The sequence below is a fragment of the Chenopodium album genome, chromosome 13, assembly GCF_948465745.1.
Source record: "Chenopodium album chromosome 13, dcCheAlbu1.1, whole genome shotgun sequence".
Taxonomy (NCBI): Eukaryota; Viridiplantae; Streptophyta; class Magnoliopsida; order Caryophyllales; family Amaranthaceae; genus Chenopodium; species Chenopodium album.
Window position 1 is genome coordinate 50708779 of NC_137846.1, and position 23905 is coordinate 50732683.

Genomic DNA, 23905 nt, shown 5'->3' on the forward strand with positions numbered 1-23905 from the left:
GATTCTTATTGGGCCTTGGCTCATTTACAAACTCTTATCTACAACATCATCATCTTGATTCCTGAACAAAGTAGACCTGATCAAGTTAAGCCTGGCCCGCTAGCCCGACCCAATTTTTGGCAGGCTTTGGGCGGATTTATTCGGGGCCTGGCCCGATTTTTTAAAAATTTTGGGCGGGCTTGGGAAATCGATTTTATGCAATTTTAATTGTTTTTTTGGCACAGCCCGAAAGTGGAACCTAGCCCGGTCTACTGAATGGGAAAATTTTTCTGACCTTGGCCCGACCCGCCCATTGATCCCTTTTAGAACAAAGGAAGAAAGAAGAGGAAAAAAATCATTCAACACTTCGCAACTCTACTCCCACACTCAAATACACACTTGAAGAAACTGCAAATATTTCAACAATGGCTGTTCTTCAAAGCTCTTTTACTTCTCATTCTCTCTCCTCCAACTCTTTCCTTGGTTAACGCCTCTTTCCTTCTCCTACCTCTGCTTAGGTAATTAATTCCTTTTTTTTCGCCTAATCTTATTTTATCTTAATTTTCCTTTTTCAGGCTTCTAATTTGGATTTTTAACAGTGAATTTGTATTAATTTAGACTCTTGTTTGCTAATATTCAATAAGGTTTTTCTTTAAAATCAAATTTTACATTAGTTACTAGAATTTGATTAATTTAGACTCTTGTTTTCTAATATTCAATTGGGTTTTTCTTTAATTTATCATATTTTACATTGTTAACTGAAATTTGGGTGCTAGGGTGATTGTGTATTGTGAATTGAAAAATTAATTTGGTACATATTAATTTTGATTGCGGAAGCTTAACTTATTCTGTTGAAATAATGCCTTGAATCGAGTTTAGGAGCAGCAAATATAGGCTTTCGAGACGTAGCTCAATAGTTTCTGAAGCATGTGGAGTTGCGACGAATTTGGAGCTCGACGGGTAGCTCTCTTAGTAGCTCGCGAAGGTTGAAGGTGTGCTGGGGGCGAACGATAGCTCGGCTGGGGGCCGAGCGACAACTCGCTCAATGGTGAGCGAGAGCTCTCCGTTTGCGCACTGTGGAGCCCACACAACTCATTAGGGTTACGTAAGTCTTTCTTATGCATTTATCTGATCTATCTTATTTGGGGAAGCTATGTATAAACCTAGTTAGGGGTTTATTCATAGTTTAGTCTGGTGATAATTGACATTGTCAAATCTGATCTGTAATCTGGAAGTTCCTCAAGATCAATAAAGCTTTTCTCTCGCCTGCCCGTGGACGTAGCCAACACACTGTTGGTGAACCACGTAAATTTGTGTGTTAATTATTCTTATTTTGCATTCGTTAATTTGTTTTTTCTCACATCCGTTACAACATATTCAATTATGCAATTCGTAGCTAACCAGAATGCATTATTTCTTGATGAAAGTATTTTAATGAAAATGTTAGAATTTTAATGCCTTGGTAAAATATTCAGCCTTTCAGAATTATATGATTTATTAGACAACGAATGATAAGAAAAAGAATGCATTAAGTTTGTGTTGAAATAATGTCAAACAGTTTAATGTTGATACGATTCATTATTTACGTGATTATCATGTCTACCCCTACCTACATGCCAGCCACCACAATTTAACCCTGCCAACCCCCCTAAACACAGGCCACCATTCCCAAAACCGGAACTCAAAAACCCTACAAACCACCGCGAATTTTACTTAGTAAGTTGGAAGAAATTTTCTTGAACCATCTCAGATTAAAGTGAGTTATAGAGGGGGTTCATTGCTCTCTTTTGTGAAAAGAAAAGAAAAGAAAAGGCCTTGCATCCTTCTTAATGTTTGATTAATAGGAAGTATGTTAAAACGATCCATGGCTAATTGTTCAATGGCGGGTCAGAATGTTATCGATGCTTTAGCATTCAGTTAAAGCAAGAATGTTATCAATGTAGGATTTTGATTATAATTTTAAACTCTCTTATATATGAGAACATTCAAAGTTCTTTTTGCTTAGGAATTGCTTATACTCTTGACTTTAGAAACTGAAGTCTATAGATGATGACTCATGAGATTTAACTGTGTGCACTTTCTCGCTAAGGGTTTTTACTCATAAGGGATTTTAAACATGACCTGTATCACTTTATCAGTAATCTATTCATGAACTTCATAGAATAGTTTTTCCTCTATCACTCTTTCCATCGATGTATTTTCTATGATGTCTACATATAGGATTCCTACTTGACAAAGTTGATAACTAGAGAATTATAGAGAAATGTTTCTTCCTGAAAAGTTTGGTTCTTTTGTAGTATGTCTACAAATAAAATAGGGGAGGCGGGGTTAGGGGAGGCAGGCACCTCAGAAGATGACCTGTTAATTATGGGTTTGCAACTTGTGTGATAAGATTAGATATTGAATGAACAATCAATCATGAATAATCAAGAAATGTATACTTGATACAACAATCACCATCATAATCAAAATCATCAAAACGTGGTTATCAAGATCCTAGGCATGATACTAAACAGATTAATAACAAACCCTAGCATGTTACTAAGCTAAATAATAAAAATCAAAGCTTTAGCTTAAACATGATACTATCGATATGATATTATAAATATTAGTGAATATCCTAACATGATACTGGGAACATGAAAACATCCTAATATCATACTAAAAATCATAAAGGCATCCTAACATGACACTAGGAATTAAAATAATATTCTAAGCATGATTTCTATATCAAAAGAATAACTAAGTAATCGAATTACTTACTTTAATGCCTCGTATCTCTTTCTATCAAAACAATACACACGTTAGTAAACTTCAAGAAAGATTAAATCAAACAAAAAAAACTCAAATATAAATTGAAATATGGATTTGGGACCAAACCCTCAGAACTATCAACCTTTCGCGTCAATGTCGAAGGCAACTTCGAGATTGGATAAGAGTATTCAAGGCTCGTGAAGGAGGTATGGTTTTTGTTTGGGGAGAGTATTAAGTATGTGTGTTGGGATGTGCATAGGCTAGGCTAGAAAACAAGAATGAAAAGAGAGAGAAAAGCTTAAGCTTAGAGAGGGGATTAGATGATGATTATTGGTATTGATCAAGCTTGTTGATAATTGAAAATGCATGAACATGACCTCCATTTACAAAATAAAGAGGGTTAAAAGTTCATAAAAGAGTCAAAATCCGAATCGGAATAAAAAAATTCTATCGTGGCGCGACAGTTCTATCGCGGCGCGACAAAACAATTGTGGCCCATAGACAAAAGTTTCTATGGTTTATGTTTCTATCACAAATTTTGATCCACAAATCGAAATAAAATAAATAATATATAGTTGGAAAGATCTTGAAGTCTACTTTTCAACCCAATTAGAATCAAATTGATATCTTTTGTAGAATAAAAGTTATGGTCAAAATAGTGGGACAGTGACAGTTTTGGATAGAGTTTTGTATTTCATTCATATCTTTTTCGTTATAGCTTGGAATTGGGATCATGTATAACATTGGAAAGATAATTTAAATGGATATCCAATCATCTAATATTTTGATAAAAATTATGAGGCACGAAAATCACATATGAATGTCTTTGAATTCGAATAGAACAAGGATTTTTCAAAAAGAGGGGTTTTATTCAATTTCAAAATCTTTGATCTTTATCTTTTGGAAAGGATAGATTAGAACTTTCTAGAGACTTCTAGAAGTTCCTAATGAATCCTAATTGGTTTAGGATTGGGATTAAGGTAATTGAACCCTCACATGATCATTGGGTCATAGGTAAGGTGGACAAATAGGTCTGGTTTGGAATTAGTTTAGTATTTTGGCCATAACTTATTCGTTATAAGTCGGATTCAAGATTATAATATACTGTTTAAAAGCTCTTTTCAAACCCCATCCAACTAAACAATAATTAGACCAGGATTATGGACCAAAATAAAATGATTTGGACGTTTTTTTTAAATTGGACCCGAAATGAATGATTTTAAGGACACAAATGAATGATTTTGGGTTTAATGGCATGAAATGAATGATTTTGACTTAAAATTTTTTAAGTAAGGTTAGAAATGGTCAATGCTAAAGGGAATTTCACGAGACTCTTATACTCTTCACCTAACTCGATAATTAAAGACGTAAAAGGTACTCATCACTGGGTTTGGTTTTTGGGGAGACACAATCAGATGTCTAGAAGAACATGGTAATTTGCAGAGATGGTAATTTGCAGAGATTGAAGGCAAGATTGATGATTCTAGGGAATCATCAAGTTGAAAGGCTAGATTATTATGAGAGCACCAGTTGCAAAAATTGGGAGGTGCATCAAGAAGATGTGCTGAGATATTCAAATCAGACGATGGTGTTGGGTTGGATTTTGTTGAAACTTTGTGGATGTGGTGATGGAGGTTTGGTGTAGTAGACGAAGGTAGGCGGTTATGGTGGTAGCGCTCTAGCGGTTGGTAGTTATAGTTGAAAAAGTTAGGTGGTGAAGTGAGGTGGTGGGCGACTAACGCCTTCAATTCGTGTGCTGGTCAGTGATCACCATTTGGGTTGGTGGTTGGGACTCTTGGGAGAGAGAGGGGTTGTGCGAGGAGAGAGAATATTAATAAATTTAATTGTTGTTGCTTAGAGTATTAAGAGGCGATAGGCCCCCACTCTTAGCTTTTCCTTTCAACCAAGATTAATAAAGCAATTTTTAGAGAAAGCACCTTGGAACCAACGATGCAATCTAGAACTGGAGAATATGATGACGCACATTATGGTAGAGTTATCTCAAGTATTACTTTTTTTTTTTTTTTGACAATACAAGTATTACTTTTGTTGTAAGTGTTACTCATGTTTGTCAATTGAAAAAACCCTTGGGTGTGATTGCAAGAATGACAAGAATGATTATGTGGATATTAAATTTGACGTTAATATGGGATGAGTTGGTTGCTCATGTCTTAGTTTCAACCTGCTCATTTGCTCATACGTGACGTATCACTGTCAAATCATCACAATTAAACATTGAATTATTTTTTTTACTAGTCTCAACTTTCATATTTCAAGCGATTGCTTATCATATCATCATTTCACAATTTTCTTATTAGACAAAAAAGCATGAAAAATAACAACTTGAGGCATTGCCTCACAATTCAAATTAATAAAAAGTCCTAATATGCTTGAAACACGAAAAACCCACTTAAGTAAATGGTAAAAACGTGTAAGCCAAATTTAGACTAAAATATAATATAAGTAAAATATTATGGTTGCTCCACATCAGGTATTATTGGAACCCTTGCTTAGGGTTACGTCTTTGCCTCTTTTGTGTATGAACCATGATTTATTCAATGATAGGTTCAATTAGAATCATTTCGACAGGTTTGCGGATAAACTGGGTCATAGTATAGCCATCTTCACCATCATCAGGATAAAAATCGTATAATATTCTTGTTAAGTTGACGACACAAGTTATCAATGGCCTTGGAACAATAGTAGGTCTTAAAATCGCTTCGTTTATATCCTTCCATGCACACTCCACCTTTGATCGAAGCTCCTTGATGGTTTCTTCCATAGACGTACCAAACTGACCCATGTGACTATTTAATGCAGTTACAGTATGGCCTCTTTTTAGTTCAAACTGCAAAGTTATTCAATTCCATTAATTAAAAATAGATATACGAATAATGAGTAACCATATGTTAATTTACAGTAGTAACATAGAATAAATATGTTGAGACCATAAACAAATCCACGTGTGAGTGAAAGTGTTGTCCCACATTATTAAACTAATGATAAAGATCAGAGTAAAGAAGGGTGTTGGGATAATGTGTATTCTACATTGTAGATAAGAGAAAGTCGTGTCTACTCTGATCTGTAAGGCTAAGGAAATACTCCTCTCGTTGTCATATATTTTTACAGTGGTGCCTTCTTAGACTTATTGACTGAATACACTCATAAAAGGTGCGGCCTAGACCTGTTTAACAAAATAATACGAGAAATATAGAACAACTTTAGATATACATACCTCATGGCTAGAAATGTCATTCACGAGCCGGGCGATTATACAACTGGCTTTCAAAAACTTGGGAATTTGGTTCACCAGTTCAAAGGCATCTTTAGTTACAAACTCCCCCATGCCTAGAAAGGATGACACAGCAACGTACACATAGCCGGAGCTATAAACCCCATTTTTAATGTATTCATCGTACGTTGGAACCAATATTTGTTCACGCCATATGGCTTCTTCAAGGTAGGCTTGGCAAGTATGTGCCAACTGTTAGGGAAAAAAATTTATAGCATTAATAATCATAATTATTGTTAATGCAACGTATAATTCGTACCAGAAGCTAAACAAAAAAAAAATACGGATAAATAATAAAATTGTTATTAATATGTACATGTTTTTTGTCCGATTGAACAGCAAATAATTGTTGCTCCGGAGTTAAATCTTTCTGAACTTCGTCAAACATATCTTGCGCAGCTTGATAAATTACTTTCATGTAGTTAGGAGGCTTGTCGACGCAGCTTCTCTCACCCCTAATATATATTCCATCAATAAATATTCAAGTTATTATATTAATTAAATAAAGATGCGTATGAAAATTAAATCAAGTGTATATATTCATGTTAGAAAACCTTAGAAATGCTTCTGTTAAGAGTTGTAACTCATCAACGGTACCATAAGAGTCATAGGTGTCATTTATTACAGATATTATCTTGAAAGTTTTGTGGTTTATCATCCTAGCTAATGAGTATCGGGGCTCATGGTACACGCCCAACATCCAAAAGTAGGTCTCTACAACTCTGTCGCGTACGAAGGGTAGTTTCTTGATAAGATGTAGCTTTCTCCACCTCCTGTGTTGAGCGTAAACAAAAGCATTAGAAATACATCAACTCTTAAATCCCCTTCTTTTTTTTTTTTTTTTTTTTTTTTTTGAGAGCCACAAGGGAGAATAGTATGAATCGGTCTTGAGATCCCCAGCTAGAATCAAGAGAAACTTTTTTAACCAACTGAGTTATCCCTCACTCTCCTAAGTTCCCCCAACATACTTCGTATGTCATTGTACAGTTACATTAACATGCAACCGGAAAACACAAACACAAACACAACTGAGCTATAACCTAGATAGAAACATTAGTAACCTCACGTATATACGTACCTAGTAAGTTCCTGAAGCTCGGTGTTGTACAATATTTGGAGAATGTTAAAATCTACCTTTGCAAATCTAAGTAAACTTTCCTCATGAGAAGACTTTGGTTCATAAATTGAGATTTGATATCTTGATTCTAGCCTCATACTGCGCCTGTGAAGAGGTTGTTTCAAGGAACGCGCAACTTGTTCAGCCATGGGAGAGCTTAACTGTGTAGCAAATGATTTAAGTTGATTTGTTGCAAATTCAAGGGCTTCGTCGAGTTTATCCTCTCCATGTACTCTTAAATATGATGCTTCATACAAGCTTAGTATTGCTTGCACTTCGCTTGCTGTACATGCCTTAAAACTTCCATCCTCGCTTTTGAATTTGTCAAATACATCTGATTTTATTTGTAAAGAGAGACTAGGTTACTATATTCTTCAAATATGAATATATATACTCTTTCCCGTACTTTATTATCACAACACGTAGAGAATGCATGGAATTTAAAAAGGTCGTATTTTGAGTATTATATAATATGGGGAATATGAAAATAGATATATAATGTCATCTTTGCTCAGTTTTTCTAAAACACTTCCACTTTTTACTTTAATCTTCTTTTAAAAATGTTATATAATAGTGGCATATGATATTCGTATATGCCACAGTTAAAAAAAAAATGTACTCATTAGAGTGTAAAACATATTCCTATGACACTGTAATGCAATGTAGCTAGTGAATGTGTAGTCTTACCGCATGATTTTAAAAAAAAAAATACGAGCAAATATCGTGTTAATAATCTAAAAATATTACGCAAGAGCAATATGATCATGGTGATGAAGATGGTGACAAACCACATGAAACTTTGAGGCCATGTTGGCGTAGAAGACGAAAGCGAAGAGAAACATAATAAAGATCATTCTCATAGGAACTATCATCGTACATCTTCTCGTGGAACTTTTGAAAAATGTCGTCAATTTCATTTTCAAAGTGGTATGCAATTCCAAGCCGATGTATGTCATCTAGAAATACAAGTCTTTCCTTTGGATCCTTATCAACATCCAAAATTTCTTTGCGCACTACCTCCTTCAGTTGTTTAGCCTCTTGCTCCATTTTCCTTTGGATAACCTATGCCAATAGTATTCGTTAATACAATTATTGTTATTCCTTAGCCGCATCACGTTTCAAATAAAACCAAAATACTCCCGTTGTCTCAAATAAATTACGTGATACTAGGGGTGTCAATCGGGTTTGCAGTTCGATTTTGGGTTCAGTTTATCGGTTTTCAGTCTATAACGGGTTGGTTTTTAACGGGTTGGAATTATTATTGGGTTAGTTGGGTCGGTTTTAAATTAAATAATTTCGGGTCAGTTCGGTTTGGTTTATTTTTACTACAGCTTCTTTTCGGGTCAGATTCTAATCGGAGGGGTTATAATTGGTTCGGGTTAAATTTGGTAGGTATAAACACGGGGTTTGTCAGTTTAAAGCGGTTTTGGGTCAAAACATATCGGGTCCTAATTGGATCGGGTTGTAATCGGTTCAGGTCATAATCGAGTTCGAGTTGAACTCTGTCGGTTTGACAACTAATTTTTCCAGTTTTAAACAGGTTTCGTTAACGTATATTCTATAATATCGTCAATATTCTTTAATAATTTATTCCAGTAGATCATACGGAGTATTAATTAGTTGTCTACCTTTATGTCCCTTTTTTGTATAATGCTTTTCAGGATCAAATAATAATAATAAATCTAGAGTTAGTTTTTTATTCAGATTCTTTTTTAATACAATACAATGTTCCATAAGCCATTACTCGTAAAAGGACAATAATATTTTAGCATAAGAGTTTCAATGACATCATAATTCCTAACCTATTCAATATAAATACTTTGTAATTTAAATTAAACCCTTTTGTTTTACTATCGATAAAATATACCAAAAAAAAACTCTACGGTCATAATAGGTTACAAACTTATGGGTTATAAACGGTTTAGTTATAACCGGTTACGAGTTGTAAACGGTTCGGTCATAACTTATTACAGGTTATAAACGGTTCGGTCCTAACCAGTTACAGGTTGTAAATGATTTGGGTTTATCAGGTTTTTGTCGGGTGTAAACGGTTTTGGTTTACAATGGGTCAGGTTGCTATCGGGTTCGGAAGGACTCGGTTCGGGTTGTATCAGTTCAGCTTGATAACGAGTACGGTTCATTAACTGTTCTCAAACATTCGGATCGGTTCAGTTCCAGGTTTTAAAAAATCGGGTAGGTCGGTTTTAAAATAACAGGTTCTTAGCGGTTCGGATTGGTTTTTGACAGCTCTACGTGATACATATCAATTTATTATCAAGTTTATATTAATACAAACTGTTAAATTTTATGACAAAATGAAATGGGATTGAGCAACCCGAACAAGGAGGAGGCATGAGAGATTCCATACTAATTAAAACCAATTGGCAATAATAGAAGTAACTCCTCAACCTTATAATGTAAAACTATATCTCCTCTTTCTCCATTGTGGGACACTCACTAGTGGGTTACAATGGGTTTCGACATAAACTCTAACCACTTAAGCTATTTTGAGCTCACTCTCATACTTACAAAATTTATCAAAAAATTTAAACATTTGTAAGTGCTACATACCTCATCTGGAGGACAATAGTTTAGAAACTGATCGCCCCAAACGTCAGGATGATAATTAGCAAGAGGACGACTTATTTCTGCGCTCTCTTTCTCGCACTCCATATTCATTTTGTTTTTCTAACGAGGTTTTTTATTATTTTTTTGGTTTGTTTAAGAGTGATAAAGTTTACTATGTTAATGTATTTAGTTCTTGGCTTCTGTAGCGTACCCCTATATATAAGGGGACAACCAAACCAAGGGTATTTTAGACATTTTAACTAATCAATAAGTTTATTAGATACATCCAGAAATAGTGTAACTAGTATTAATAGGAAGAATTTACAAGTCAACGTTTAACAGCCAACGATCAGTCGTCCAATAATCCTCAATGTGATACTTACTTACTTAGAGGTGGAATTACATATCGACGTGGATTTGTAGTTTTTTTTATTTTTATTATTTACAATAAAAATGTGTCAAATAACTAAGATAATGTTTATCATATAACAAAGAAATTAAAATTATAAATATGAGAGGGAGTGTTTTTTTTTTTTTTTAATGCAATGCGAGGGGGAGTGTGATACTGTGATGTTATATAAAACTATAGATGCATAATTTTGACAAATTAAATTTGATATATTGTCACTAGTAAAGTTATTGGAAAGTTACACTTGGCTATTAATTAATAGGATTTTTTTTTTTTGTGAAAACTAACTTTTATATATAATTTTTTGTGAAAAACTACCTTTTAAAAAAATTGTTTTAAATGACTACTTCTTTAAAAAAAAAAGATGTTATAAGGGACTACCACTTGCCGGAATCTGGTTGTTGACTCACTTTTCCGGCGTTGACTAGACCACTTGGCAGCCTTACCCGTTTTCGACCACTCCCACCCCCTCCTCCTCCTCCTCCTCCTCCTCCTCCCTTTTCTAGTTTTCGACCACCCCTACTCCCTCGCCGTCACCTCCCCCTCCCCTTGTCTAGTTTCCGACTACCCCTACACACTTGCTGACTACCGCGCTTGTTGCCCCTCCGACTCCCTTTTCCAATTTCCGACCATCCTCCACCCCCTGCAGCGCTCCTTTTCCCTAGTCCTCCTTACCCCTTCTTGTAGTCCTCAAACACATTATCAATTTCCGACCACTTCCCTCCCTACCCTCACTTCCATTATTTTCGGCAGCCCTTTCCCTGCCAACCTTCCTTTACTGCTCATCATTTCCTCCGAACACCTCGAAACCCCTCCCCTTTCCCTCGATTCTTGATTTCCGGCCACCCCTCAAATAAATTATCAATTTTCGCTTAAATTTCATCCCACCCACGTATATCTCACCCTTGAAATCCCGCCCACCCACCTTCAACCCCTACGAAAACCAGAACCCTTCCCTTCCTTTCCTCAATTGAGGAAGTTATTGATGTTGCTATTTGAGGGTCGCGGAATGAGGGCTTGTGTTGGATTCGATGGGGTGGAGGCGGTTTCAAGTAGGGTTGGGTTGGTTTTGGGATGCGTGAGGGTGGTTGTAAGGGAGTTTTGAGGTGGGTTGAGGTGTTGTGGTGGTGGGGCGGTAGTGAAGATGGTGACAATGCTGGTGGTGCATGCATAGAAAAAAAGAAAAAAAAATTAAAGGTCATGCATGTGACCGGCACCTGGGTAGTCAACGCCGGAAAAGTGAATCAACAGCCAGATCCTAGCAAGTGTTAGTCTCTTATAACATTTTTTTAAATAGGTAATTATTTACAACAATTTTTTTAAAAGGTAGATTTTCACAAAAAGTTGTATATAAAAGGTAGTTTTTCACAAAAAATCTTAATTAATATACTACAATTTCAAATTATAAAGAAAATAATAATAAATTACGCAATGCATATTTTTTCAAAAATTGAAATTTATCAAAAAAAAAATATAAAAGGCATAAGCTAACCGGGGCGTTAGATAAGCTAGCTAAAAAGTCGAAAGATTAAATTAAAATGAACATTAATTACACCGATCGACGCGTGGTTTTGTCATGCTTTCCCAAATTAATACCATTTTAGGTAGTATTTTAAATGCTTATCCAACGCCCCGGGGGCGTTCGTTAGCAAGATCCAATATAAAATGAATTGATGACATCCCATACATTTTAGGCGGGAAAATTTTCTGTCACAACTTGACATGTGTACAATTAGGAGAAGAGATGATGTCAGCGATTGTTATTTTCATAATAGTTACTATGTTAGTTAAGTGTGTAGTAGCTCAATCACCTGTCGGATTTACATGATACTCCACAAATAGTACGGAGTTTATATTGACTCCGTATTTTGCTATTTGCAACAAAGTAATATTTATATATCACATATAAATATATAATAACCTCTTGTTGTGAATAATAAAAATTAAGGTAGTATATATTAATCTGACTCGATATTCAATTTGCTTGTAAGGAGCTATGCAATTGGGTCCTTATAGTTTTCACCTTATTTTTAAGGCCCCGATCAACATATACTCCGCAAATAATATACTACCTTCATTAAGTGGCAAAGCCGGGATATTTATAATGGTAGGCATCATATCATTTGAAAATCCCTTGCCTAAATTCATTGGGAAAAAAAAAGAGGAAAAAATACATCTACTTAATATATACACCGTACTATATAGCAATATAATCGTGAAACAATGTTTGTAATATCATCAAATTTAGTTGACAATTGTATTTACAAACCTTAACTATTCCAAAACCCATCCAATGATACCCCAATTCAAGACATTAAGCAATGACCCAGTTAAAATTGTTTTAGAATTTTTTTTTTTCCTTAACTATGGGTTTAGAATCACTAAGCTAAATAGATTTTTCGTAACAAAAATACCAATTATAACTAACAGTTTAGGCATCTACATGTTAAAGAAATATTACAGAGTATAAAATAATTTACAATTAAAGTAGATGAGTCTTGAGTCTTTAACTCTTGAAAATGGTCAATTAATTATCTTAACCTGAAAAGTAATCTTGTTCAACATATGAATAAAAAAATTTAAATTGAATGTTGGGCAAGAGAATTGAACCCATGACCACTAGGCTACTACTATGTTTGAACATAATAATAAATAGCTTTGTATTGTATTTATGTAATTTTAAACTAATTTTCACCTTTTTTTTCTGTTAGGGTGCGTGCTCTACCAAGGCTCTGTTCAGATTTATTGAAAATAACTTAACTAAATAGAATTTATTGAAACCGAATCGAACTTATTTAGACTGATCTGAATTGATTGGAGTTTAACACCTCATAATTGACATTTGAGAAGTTTGACAGAATAATATTGTATAAAAAGTCACATTTATCCAGCAGAAGTCTAGCAGTAAACCAGTAAAAAGGGTTGAACTTTCTAATTATATTCAGTTTTAGTTAAATATGCTTAGTCTACTAAGACTAAGACTTGAGCTATATAATATTCTTTGATGTTGTGCTGCGTGCTTCTTCTTATAACCTTATTAGAAAAATACTTTGTAATTAGTTGTTGAACCATCAAATCATTTGAAATTTTTACACTTAATAGAAGAAAATTATCCGATATAGAGTTCACTAACAAGACTCATCTTCAATAAAATGCACATGATCCTCCCCCATCGACGGATTGAACAAGTCACACTCACGCCTAACGAAGTAGATAACATTGTCTTCAATCTAGCTTTAATTCTGTTAAGAGTCCTTGTGAAGTTGTGTTACCCTAATTGATCTTACGGAGTAATAGAGATGAGAAAAATCAAGACAAAATTATTGACTAGTGTGTCAAATTTAATTATTGTCTCAATGTTAACAGCTAAATTTTGGCTCACTTGTTTTGCGCATTACATATAACTGATAAAATATTAGAAAAAATTATTACAAAAGTTAACATTATGAAATTTAAGTTTAATATGTTTACTAGTCAAAAAAAAAAAATAATAATAATAATAATAATATAAAAAGTAAATTAAAAAATTAAAAAATTAAAACAGATGTTTAGATTGTTTACTATGTTAGCAAAACAATTTATTGGTAAAGTTAACATATAAAAAGTGTTTTAAAAAAAAAAAAAAAAAAAAAGTGTTTCAATTATTATTGTACAGCTTAGGTAGTACATTTTGAATATTCAAATTGGTGGAACCAAATAATAATGACATACAAAATTCGCGGTATTCAGATTCGTGGAACCAAACCTAACTGATTTAATAATTTTCAAAATGGACCTAAACTGACCTATAAATCATTTTAATTTGTTATAAACCGAAACCGATAAAACCAATCCAAAACTAAACCGTTTATCCAAGTTGACACCCCTAAATCAGATTAGTTCTTTATCCTTATTACATTATCTTATCCTCTTTAACCCTATTTTTCTTACCAAACGCCCGTTATGAGATGAGCTTAATTATTTTATTTATTTATTTATTTTAAGGGAATGAGCTTAATTAGTTCAAAATCAATAAGGACTCACTCATCAATTAACTTTAAAAAAAAAAAGAAAAAAAAAACTAACATATATGTATTTAGTGGATGTCCATTATACCTTATGATTATTCTAGAATATTTTAGACATACTAGGTTTATTATTCTACAAGAAAACCCTAATTGTATTACAAGTATATATAGATGTACTCCTACTACAACATTCAGAAACAGAATATAGATCTATTCTCTTCCCCACTTTGTGCTCTTTCTCTTTAATTTCATAACACGTTATCAACACCAAATTTCTACCCAACCGATTAAAATCAAGACTTGCCGATTAAAATAAAAATAAAATTAAAAAAAAAGGTACTTTTAAATATTGATCTTTTGGTTTGCACTAAGGTGCGCTAATATAAGTTGATAAATTTTTTGTTAGTCACCAAAAGTTTTCTTCTTTACGTTGATTTACAATTTAATTTTTGGTTCTTTAATAACATGATATTGAACTTTCATTATTAATTTCCTTGCAAAACAATAAGCTTTCAATTCGAAAGTTATTAGGATCAGATATATATATTCTGAAATATCCCATAATTAGGCAAAAGATGTACTCCGTATTTCATTATTGGATCTTATTTTAGGATCCTTGTAATTCTATTTGAACTCTGACAACTTGTTGTGCAAGGGCTATGAGATGGTTTGTATAAATATATTAATAAGGGCTTTTTGTCAAAAACTACCTAATAAAACCCATATTTTGCGAGAAACTACCTAATAAAACAAATATTGTAATAAACTACTTAATAGGTAAAATGTTGTAAAAAAACTACCTAAAAAAAGGTAAAATGTTGTAAAATACTACCTATACCGAATTTTCAACGTTGATCGACCTCAAAACACTCCCAAAACCATCGCTTTCATTCTCAAAACTAACACAACTTGCTTGAACTCGTCTCCACCACATTTAAACCACCTCTCAACCCCAAAATCACCACCTCTAACCCTAAAAACCACCATCCCGAAGCACTAATCTACCCTCACCAACTCGGAATATCCTCCAACCACCCCGAAAATAACCTTACCACCCTGAAAACCAACCCTCACGGTGGTTTTGGGGGTGTTCTAAGGTGGATTAACATCCTAAAATTAAGTCAACGGTGGAATTTCGGTCTAAGGTAGTATATTACAACATTTTTATCTTTTATAAGGTAGTTTCTTACAACATTTTTTTTATTAGGTAGTTTCTCATAAATTTTAGGTTGTATAAGGTAGTTTTAGACAAAAAAAAACCCTATTAATAATAATCAGTTATCTGCGTATCTTAGCAAAGTTTTGATTTTGCTAAAATTAAGAAGATTTTTAATGGGCTAAAGGATAGCAAAAGGCATTAATTTAATGTAGTATGTTACATATACTAATGTAACTCATAGTTTGAATTAATTTGTTGTTCGAGGGTTTCGAGTACAAAGTAGTACAATAAAGTGGGCTAGAGTACATATTTCTTGATCAATTTTTTTGAATTAATTTTTAATTGGGTTTTATTCTGATGCGCTTTGTACATAGCACATGTTAGAGTATAATGTTGGACTTCTATTTACAAGTATTATACTATATGTGTTCTAATCACTTATAATTTCGATTTAACTTGTTGTGCGACAAATTAAAGTCCATTTGCATGGAGGGCCATTGATACATATAAAGTAATGATCACTTGGTTATATGTTTTCATGATTATTGTCTTATATGAGTAAGTAATTATACTGCACTGTAAAATAGTGAATTGTTGAAATCATCATCACATCAACTCGGGTCAATTTGCTTGACCATCAATTTCTAGAGTAACATGGCAATACTATGATGATGCAAACATCCTTTTATTAAATAATCATTTAAATGTATAAAGGGATAGTAAATGATAGTATAAGTGGTTAAAGGGTTAAAACTTCTCTCCCTATTCTAGGTGATACGATGGTGGGATTGATTCTCATTATTTTAAGAAGCTAGAGAAAAGTGCTCCTTCCGTTTCATAATAATCACAATACTAGTATAGTGTGCGTGTGATGCATGGTTTATAAATCAAATTATTAACTATCAATCCCGTAGAAAAAAAAAAGACAATTTAATTAGTAATAAAGGGCTCATTTACTAATGGTCAATACAAAAATAAAGGAATGTAATTAGAATAGTATTTAAAGTTATTATTATTTTTTTTATAATTTCATTTTATTAATTGAAAAATAAATGAATATTGCTTCACATAATTATATAAGAGAAGTTGATTCATTCATTTTCCATCTCCGTAGAAAAAAAAATATTTTCTTATCACACTTTCTGTTTCAGTAGCTACAATATAATACGAAATATATATTTTACATACCCGTCGTATTCACTAAAATCTTTAATTATTATTATTATTATTATTATTATTATTATTATTAATTTAGCAAAAAATTTAATTGGAATTTTTTTTTACTTTTATTAGATGTATATTTTTAATCTAAGTTAATTAAATTTTACTTTAGGTTTGTACATTAAACATTTGGAAATTCTATATTTATTTAAAATTACATTAGATAGTGTAGGGAATATTCCAAGCCATCCTACACTTGAGCCCCACTGTGATCATACACTTAAGCATGGTGGCGTCCAAAGGGAAGGAAGCTAGAGCAAAAGAGTCGCCAATAAGTTTTAGGAACTTGTAAACCGTTCACAGGGTGAAGGTTACACCCCTTAACGATCCATGAGATCGTCAACTCCAATAGGTCTGGAACCATGACTGGTGTTCGAGGATGAGGGTACGAATCCAATCTAAAAGGGAAAGAACTTGCCTTATAAAATAGGCCTCTACTTTATTCTACTCGTATTCATGTGCACTTTCTGACTAACATGCAATCATTAGGTTAACCCTAAACCTGTTTATCTATGTTGGTTGAATATTAATGCACAAATAAAACTATTATTGGCGATCACTTGAATTATAATCATATTATCCCTAAACAAGATTATTAATTATCTTATTAAGCGTGATAACAAGTACAAATTCCCTTTAAACATGGATAAAAGTGGTGATCAAACAATAACGATAATAAACATCAAACAACATAATAATCAATCATAATAATCATAATTAACAATCATAATCATAACCATAATCATATCAATGCTAAAGCATAATAATAGCAAGATCCTAGGCATGATACTAACAAGATTAATAACAAACCTTAGCATGTCACTAAACAATAAAAATCAAAGCTTTAGCCCTAACATGATACTAACATGATATTAGGAAAGAAAATAGGAAGCATCATAGAAATCATAATTGATATAAGAAACTTATTCATTACCCTAAACATGATACTAGGGAGCAATAAAACATCCTAACATGATACTAGGAATCAAAATAACAATCTAAGCATGATTTCTGTATCAAAAGATCAATAAAGCAATTAAAGCACTTACTTCGATGCCTCGTACCTCTTTCTAATAACAAAATACACACGTTTGTAACTTCAATGAAAAGTATTAAAACAAACAATCAAATTAAATAATTGAAATAGAGATTTGGGACCAAACCTCAGAAATATCAAACCTTTCACATCTAGGGCGAAGGCAACTTCGAACTCGGCTAGGTATGTCTAGAACTAATGTACGAGGAATTGTGTTTGAGGGGAGGTTTAGAAAAAAAAATAGAGAGAAAAGGAAAGTTTCTAGCTTTTAGAGAGAGATGATTGTTGTTGAGAGTTGATGATTGAAAACAGAGGTCCAGGGACCTTATTTATAAGAAAATAGTTTGGAAACCGATAGAAAAGAGTTAGAATTTGAATCGGAATAAAACATCTCCCTGTCGCCAGCGACAGGGCTCGTCGCCAGGCGACGAACCTGTCGTTTGGCGATGCAGGAAGTTTTCAACGCGGAATCCACTTCTTGATAAATTTGAGTCGTAAAATCCGTGTTAGGGGTTAAATCGTATTTTCATATAAAACACTTCTTTTATTCCAAATAAAACTCATAAAACATTATTATCAACCCTAATCCTATTAGGATTTAAAAGAACCTTCTAGAGATTCTAGAAGACTATAATCAATCCTAATTGGTTTAGGAATGATAATTAATAACAGACCCTCCTCTAGATCATTGGGCCGCATTGAAGAACCAAACCGGGCCCAGTTTAGTATTTTGGCCATAACTTCCTCATTATTCATCGGAATTAGGCTTATAATATATCGTTGGAAAGCTCTTATCGAGCCCCATCCAACTACACCATTATTGGACCCTTGTCATGAACCAAACTAAACTGGATTGCCTATTTTCATAAAATAAAGCAGGTTTTCAAAAATAGAAAGAAAGGTTTTTATAAAAACTAACCACAACATTAGACTTTCCACACTTTCACTTCATTCTATTATGATTCGACGTGAAAGGTATTCATCACTGAATTTGGTTTTGGGGAGACACAAATGGGTGTCTACAGATAGTAGTCTAAAATTACATACCTCGAATGGAAAATATTAATTACAGAAATGAAAAGTATACGAATCAAAATAATCACAATTATATATATGATTTGGTGATTTTTTTTTTTGTGTGTATAACTTATAATATGTAATTAATGACATTTGCTAAAAAAAGGAAACGGAATTTGGAGGGAAAAAACAACACCAGGAAATGACACGTGTCATTCCTGGTGTCTATTTTAGTATTATATTACTAGTTCTTTGCCCGAGCAACGCTCGGATATTCACAAGAAAAAAAAAACTATTTTTATAAATTACTATAAGTTTGAGAAGTATCTATTTATGTTATCAAATTACTATAGATTAGATACAGTATTGTAGATTACTTATTTCTTATTTTAGTTTCCTGACATCTTATAAATTTAAAATTGAATTAAAATCTTTTTTAGAGTAGAAAACGAACAATACATTTTATATATTAACGATTAAAGATTTTAAGGGAATATATTTCAACTTTAAATGCCGTAAACGCGAGAATGGGCTCGATTGGCTTAGTACACATTGAAGACATATGCAATGCTCACATATTTTTATGGAACATCCAAATTCCGAAGGCCGTTACATGTGTTGCACTTACAATTGTCACACTTATTGGAACTTCTTGCTCAATCATATCCTAGTAAATCAAATATGAACTGGTAATACTTCTTATTATTTCATCTTTTATATGTCATCTTTCATTAATAGTTACCCACCTTCCATTGAATATAAGTTATTTGTTTCCTATGAATTTTGTTAATTTATGAGGACACGAACTAGGAATATATATATATATATATATATATATATATATATATATATATATATATATATATATATATATATATATATATATATATATATATATATATATACCAAACAATGCATCTTATTTGATCTTTTTTATATAAATATTGTACTAGTATTTGGAAAATCAGTTGTTAGTTTATAATAAGATCATGTTAATGAAGGTTATTAAATTCAGAGTGCCTACACAAATTTCACAATTGTATGTAAAATTGTTCAATGTTCATGTCCATGAGTGCATGACTGCACGTACATAGATTTGGAGGGAAAATAGTGAGTATGTGAATGTAAAGTCTGATTTTAGATTGAGAATAAATAATTAAGAGGAAAATCTTACTCGGTTAAGTATATATATATATATATATATATATATATATATATATATATATATATATATATATATATATGCTGAAAGCAACAACTCTGAACCATTCATTATTAGCATAAAAGATCAGACGATTTAAAAGCTCTAAGATTTTTCCAACCTTACATATAATCAATTCAACCATTTTAAAGGTCACTGCATACTAAAATAAGATAACTTTATCTAAATTGACGACATTTACATAGAGTCACTATATATAAAAATAACGTAACTATATCAATTTTAATGATATTTACACAAAGGTCATTAGATACAAAAATAAGGTAATTATATCAATTTTGACAACATTTATATAAAGGTCACTATGTACAGAAATAAGGTAATTATATCGACTTTGTGTTTTTGACACCATTTACATAAAGGTTACTATATACAAAAATAAAGGTCACTATATACAAAAATAAAGGTCACTATATCAATTTTAACAATAGTTACATAAAGATTGCTATATACAAAAATAATGTGACTGAAACAAATTTTACAACATTTCCATGATGCTAAGGTCATTCATTATATACAAAAATAAGGTAACTATATCAAATTTGACAACATCTATACTTAGTATTTAAAAACTTTAACCAAGAAAGACACATGTTAACATCATATTACACTTTTCTATCTTCTTCTCTAACTAAAGTGTCACGTGTCTTTTTACATTATTAATTTTTTTATTACACTTTCTTTAATTCTTTATTCCATTAAACTTATACTTTATCTTCCATGCACACTTCATCCCTTCATCTTCATCTCCCCTCTTGAATTCAACCTTTTCCTCTTCTCTCTTTAATTTTTGAGAAATTTGTGAAAAAAGGACTTTTTAAGTGGTCGACTTTTTGTAAATGGACCTTTTTAAATGAAAAGTTGTGAAAAAAACCTCTTAAGTTATATTATATTTATAGGGGGTATTTGGGTGAGTTTTCTTGGTGGTCAATTCCGGAGCTCTGACGTTGACTTTCACGTGTTAGTTAGGTGAGTTACAAAAATAAAATAAAATATTTTTTTCCCCAAAATTTAAGAAAGAGAAAAGGGGAAAAATGAAAGGGGTAGTTGGAGAAAGGAGGGAAATTTGGGGGAATTTTTTTTTTTTTTTTAACTCACGTGATTAACATGTGAAAGTCAACGCCAGAGCTCCGACATTGACGACCAAGAAAACTCACCCAAGTACCCCCTAAAAACATAATACAACTTAAAAGGTCCTTTTTCACAACTTTTCACTTAAAAGGATCTTTTACAAAAAGTCGACCACTTAAAAAGCCCTTTTTCACAAATTTCTCTTAATTTTACCCCTCCCATCTTCTTTCCGATTACACATTATACCCCGTAATGACTTATTGATATTTCCTAACTCATCTCTCAATGCAATTTTTTATGAATGCACGGGTCAAAAGGCTAGTTTAATACATAAATAAACTTCACAAGTCACAAGTCAATCCTTGCTTGTTTTGCTGCCCACCTAAACCTTCTCCACACCAATTCTAATCTTACACTGCACTCTTCGTTAAATTTGACAATATTTACGTAAAGGTAACTATGTACTTTATATAAAATTAATGTAACTTTATCAATTTTGACAACATATACATAAAGGTCACTATATACAAAAATAAAATAACTATATCAATTTTGATAACATTTACATTGAGGTCACTATGTACAAAAGTAGGGTAACTATATCAAATTTGACTACATTAACATAAAGTTCAATATATATAAAAAAGGAAAATTTGTCAAAAAAAAAACCTTTTAAAAGCACCAATTTGCGAAAAAAAACTTTTGAAAAGCTTTTTGATTGAAAAAAAAAACACCAGGTTCATTATTTTTGTGAGAGGAAACCCATTTCCTTAATTATCCTCTAATTAACTTAATTAGACTCTAATTTCCTCTAATTTTTTCTAATTAACCTTTAACCCACCCAATTACTTAATATTTAGATTTAATTTATACATAATAAAAAAAAAAAAAAAAAAAACCACCACCCCAACCACCACTCAAACCACCCCTTCCCCTTCTTCCTCCCTTGGAAGCAACCCCCTCACCAACCAGACCCGCTGCCCAAATCCTTGCTCCTCCGATGACCTACCTCCATCGCCGATTGACCCTCCCTTTCCCCCTAATCCTCGTTGGCGACCACCGCCCCCTTCGAATTTTTGGCTCTTATTTACTCAAACATCCTCAAATCAAGTCCTAATCGATTTCAATTTGCTTCTAAATCACCCTAGCATCACATACATACATAATCAAAGCCAAAACAAGCATCAATTGCAACCAAGATGCAAAAATTTAAAACCCCCAAATCAATTTTCTAGGGTTTTCAAATCAAGGAAGTGGTTGTCAGGCGGTGATTAGGGGGAAAGGGAGGGTTGTTTGGCGGTGGAGAAGGTCGCCGAAGGTGGGGGATTTGGACAACGGGTTCGGTGGGCGGTGGGGGAGGGGGGTTGATGCCATGGGAGGAGGAAGGAGAAAGAAGGAGATGAGGAAAGGGAAGAGGAGGGGAGGGGTGGTGGTTTTTTTTTATAGATATAAATTAAATCTAATTATTTAGTAATCTGATGAGTTAGAGGTTAATTAAAAAAAACAAATTAAAGTCTAATTAATTTAATTAGAGGATAATTAGGGAAATAGGTTTCCTCTTGCAAAAAAAAAAAGAATGTGGTGGTTTTTTTAACCAAAAAGCTTTTAAAAGGTTTTTTTCCTCAAAATGGTGCTTTTAAAAGGTTTTTTTTTTTTGACAAATTTTCCTATAAAAAAAGGATAACTATATCAATTTTGATGGTACCATATTAGTGGTCACTATATATGAAGAAGGCATTAAAACTGTGGGATCTTACTTGGTTCGGTATTAGTGCTGTGATTGTGTAAAACAACCCATAGGATAAAGTAATTATATAGATTTGATAACATTATATATAGGTCACTATATACAAAAATAATGTAATTATATTAATTTGACAACACTGAAATAAAGGTCACTATATATAAAATTAAGTTAATTATATCAATTTGACAACATTAATACAAAGGTCACTATATCCAAATTAAAAATAAGATAATTATATCATTTTGACAACAGTTACATAGAGGTCACTATAAAAAAAACTTAAGGTATTTATATCAATTTGACAACAATTATATAAAGGTCACTATATACAAAAATAAGGTAACTATATCAAGAGTAACCAATTTTGACAACATTTACACAAAGGTCACTATATATAAAAATAAGATAATTATATCAATTTTGACGATATTTGCACATTGATCATCAAGTCATCACAATGTATAGAAATAAGGTAACTATATCAATGTTGACGACATTTGCACATAGGTCACTATATATAAAATACGGTAACTATACCAATTTGATAACATTTACACAGATGTCACTATATAAAAAATAAGGTAGCTATATTAATTTTGACTATATTTTTAAAAAATCACTACGTGGTATACCTATGTAGAATTCGAACCCGCATCATGTGCACAATGCAAGTACAATGCTCGACCAATTGACCTATAGGCTTCCGACGCACCTAAAAAAATAACGCTAATAACTCATATTATACCAATTGAGCTAATAGGCTTCCGACACACACACACACGCGCGCACCAAAAAAAAAAATCTAATAACTCATATTATTGCACAAAAACTCCACCGGGGAGGATTCTTGGTTATTTATCGATTTGAGTGATCGATATTTAATTAAGATGAGTGGATGAGACTTGAAAGATTCTTGAATCATATTCCTGTGATTAAATTGGCATTGTTGCATTTACATTGACGTTTTTAACATCGTATTTTAGGTTCGCCCGTACGAAAAATTGGATAACCTGATCACAATCGAAGAAAACGAGGCACTGCTTGAATTTTACAAGCACCGTGTAACGGCAGAGGCGCCGTGACACGGTAGGAAGCACCGTGACGCAGTTTATTATACTGTGTCGTGGCATTTTCCACCGTGTCGCGGAAATTTCCACCGTGACACGGTGCCTGAAAAATTCTTCCAGTGGCTCTGTTCTTTTTCTCGTTATTAGCTTTCTTCGATTTTTCTGAAAAAACGTGTGTGTTCTACATATGTCTTAGCCCTGGGGAATTTAAGTTCTATCAACCCAAAAACACTCATGGC

General features: G+C 32.7%; 1 protein-coding gene across 1 annotated transcript; it reads right to left on the bottom strand.

The window, feature by feature from the left end:
* Positions 1 to 5284: 5284 nt before the first annotated feature.
* On the bottom strand, positions 5285 to 9815 carry LOC145575672 ((-)-germacrene D synthase-like). The gene is made up of 7 exons (XM_081633494.1): positions 9714 to 9815; positions 7931 to 8204; positions 7104 to 7476; positions 6580 to 6798; positions 6342 to 6480; positions 5969 to 6217; positions 5285 to 5581 (listed from the first exon to the last, which is right to left on the bottom strand). The coding sequence occupies exons 1-7, from the start codon at positions 9813 to 9815 to the stop codon at positions 5285 to 5287; spliced, it is 1653 nt and encodes a 550-aa protein (XP_081489620.1).
* Positions 9816 to 23905: the final 14090 nt, after the last annotated feature.

What these genes read in the sequence shown, in the direction of transcription:
- LOC145575672 (XM_081633494.1), bottom strand. Translation starts at nt 9,815, where the DNA reads ATGGAGTGCGAGAAAGAGAGCGCAGAAATAAGTCGTCCTCTTGCTAAT. An exon ending in ACTATTGTCCTCCAGATGAG is followed by an intron (nt 8,205 to 9,713) that starts GTATGTAGCACT and finishes CTATTGGCATAG; the next exon opens with GTTATCCAAAGGAAAATGGA. An exon ending in TTCAATCGGACAAAAAACAT is followed by an intron (nt 6,218 to 6,341) that starts GTACATATTAAT and finishes TTTCCCTAACAG; the next exon opens with TTGGCACATACTTGCCAAGC.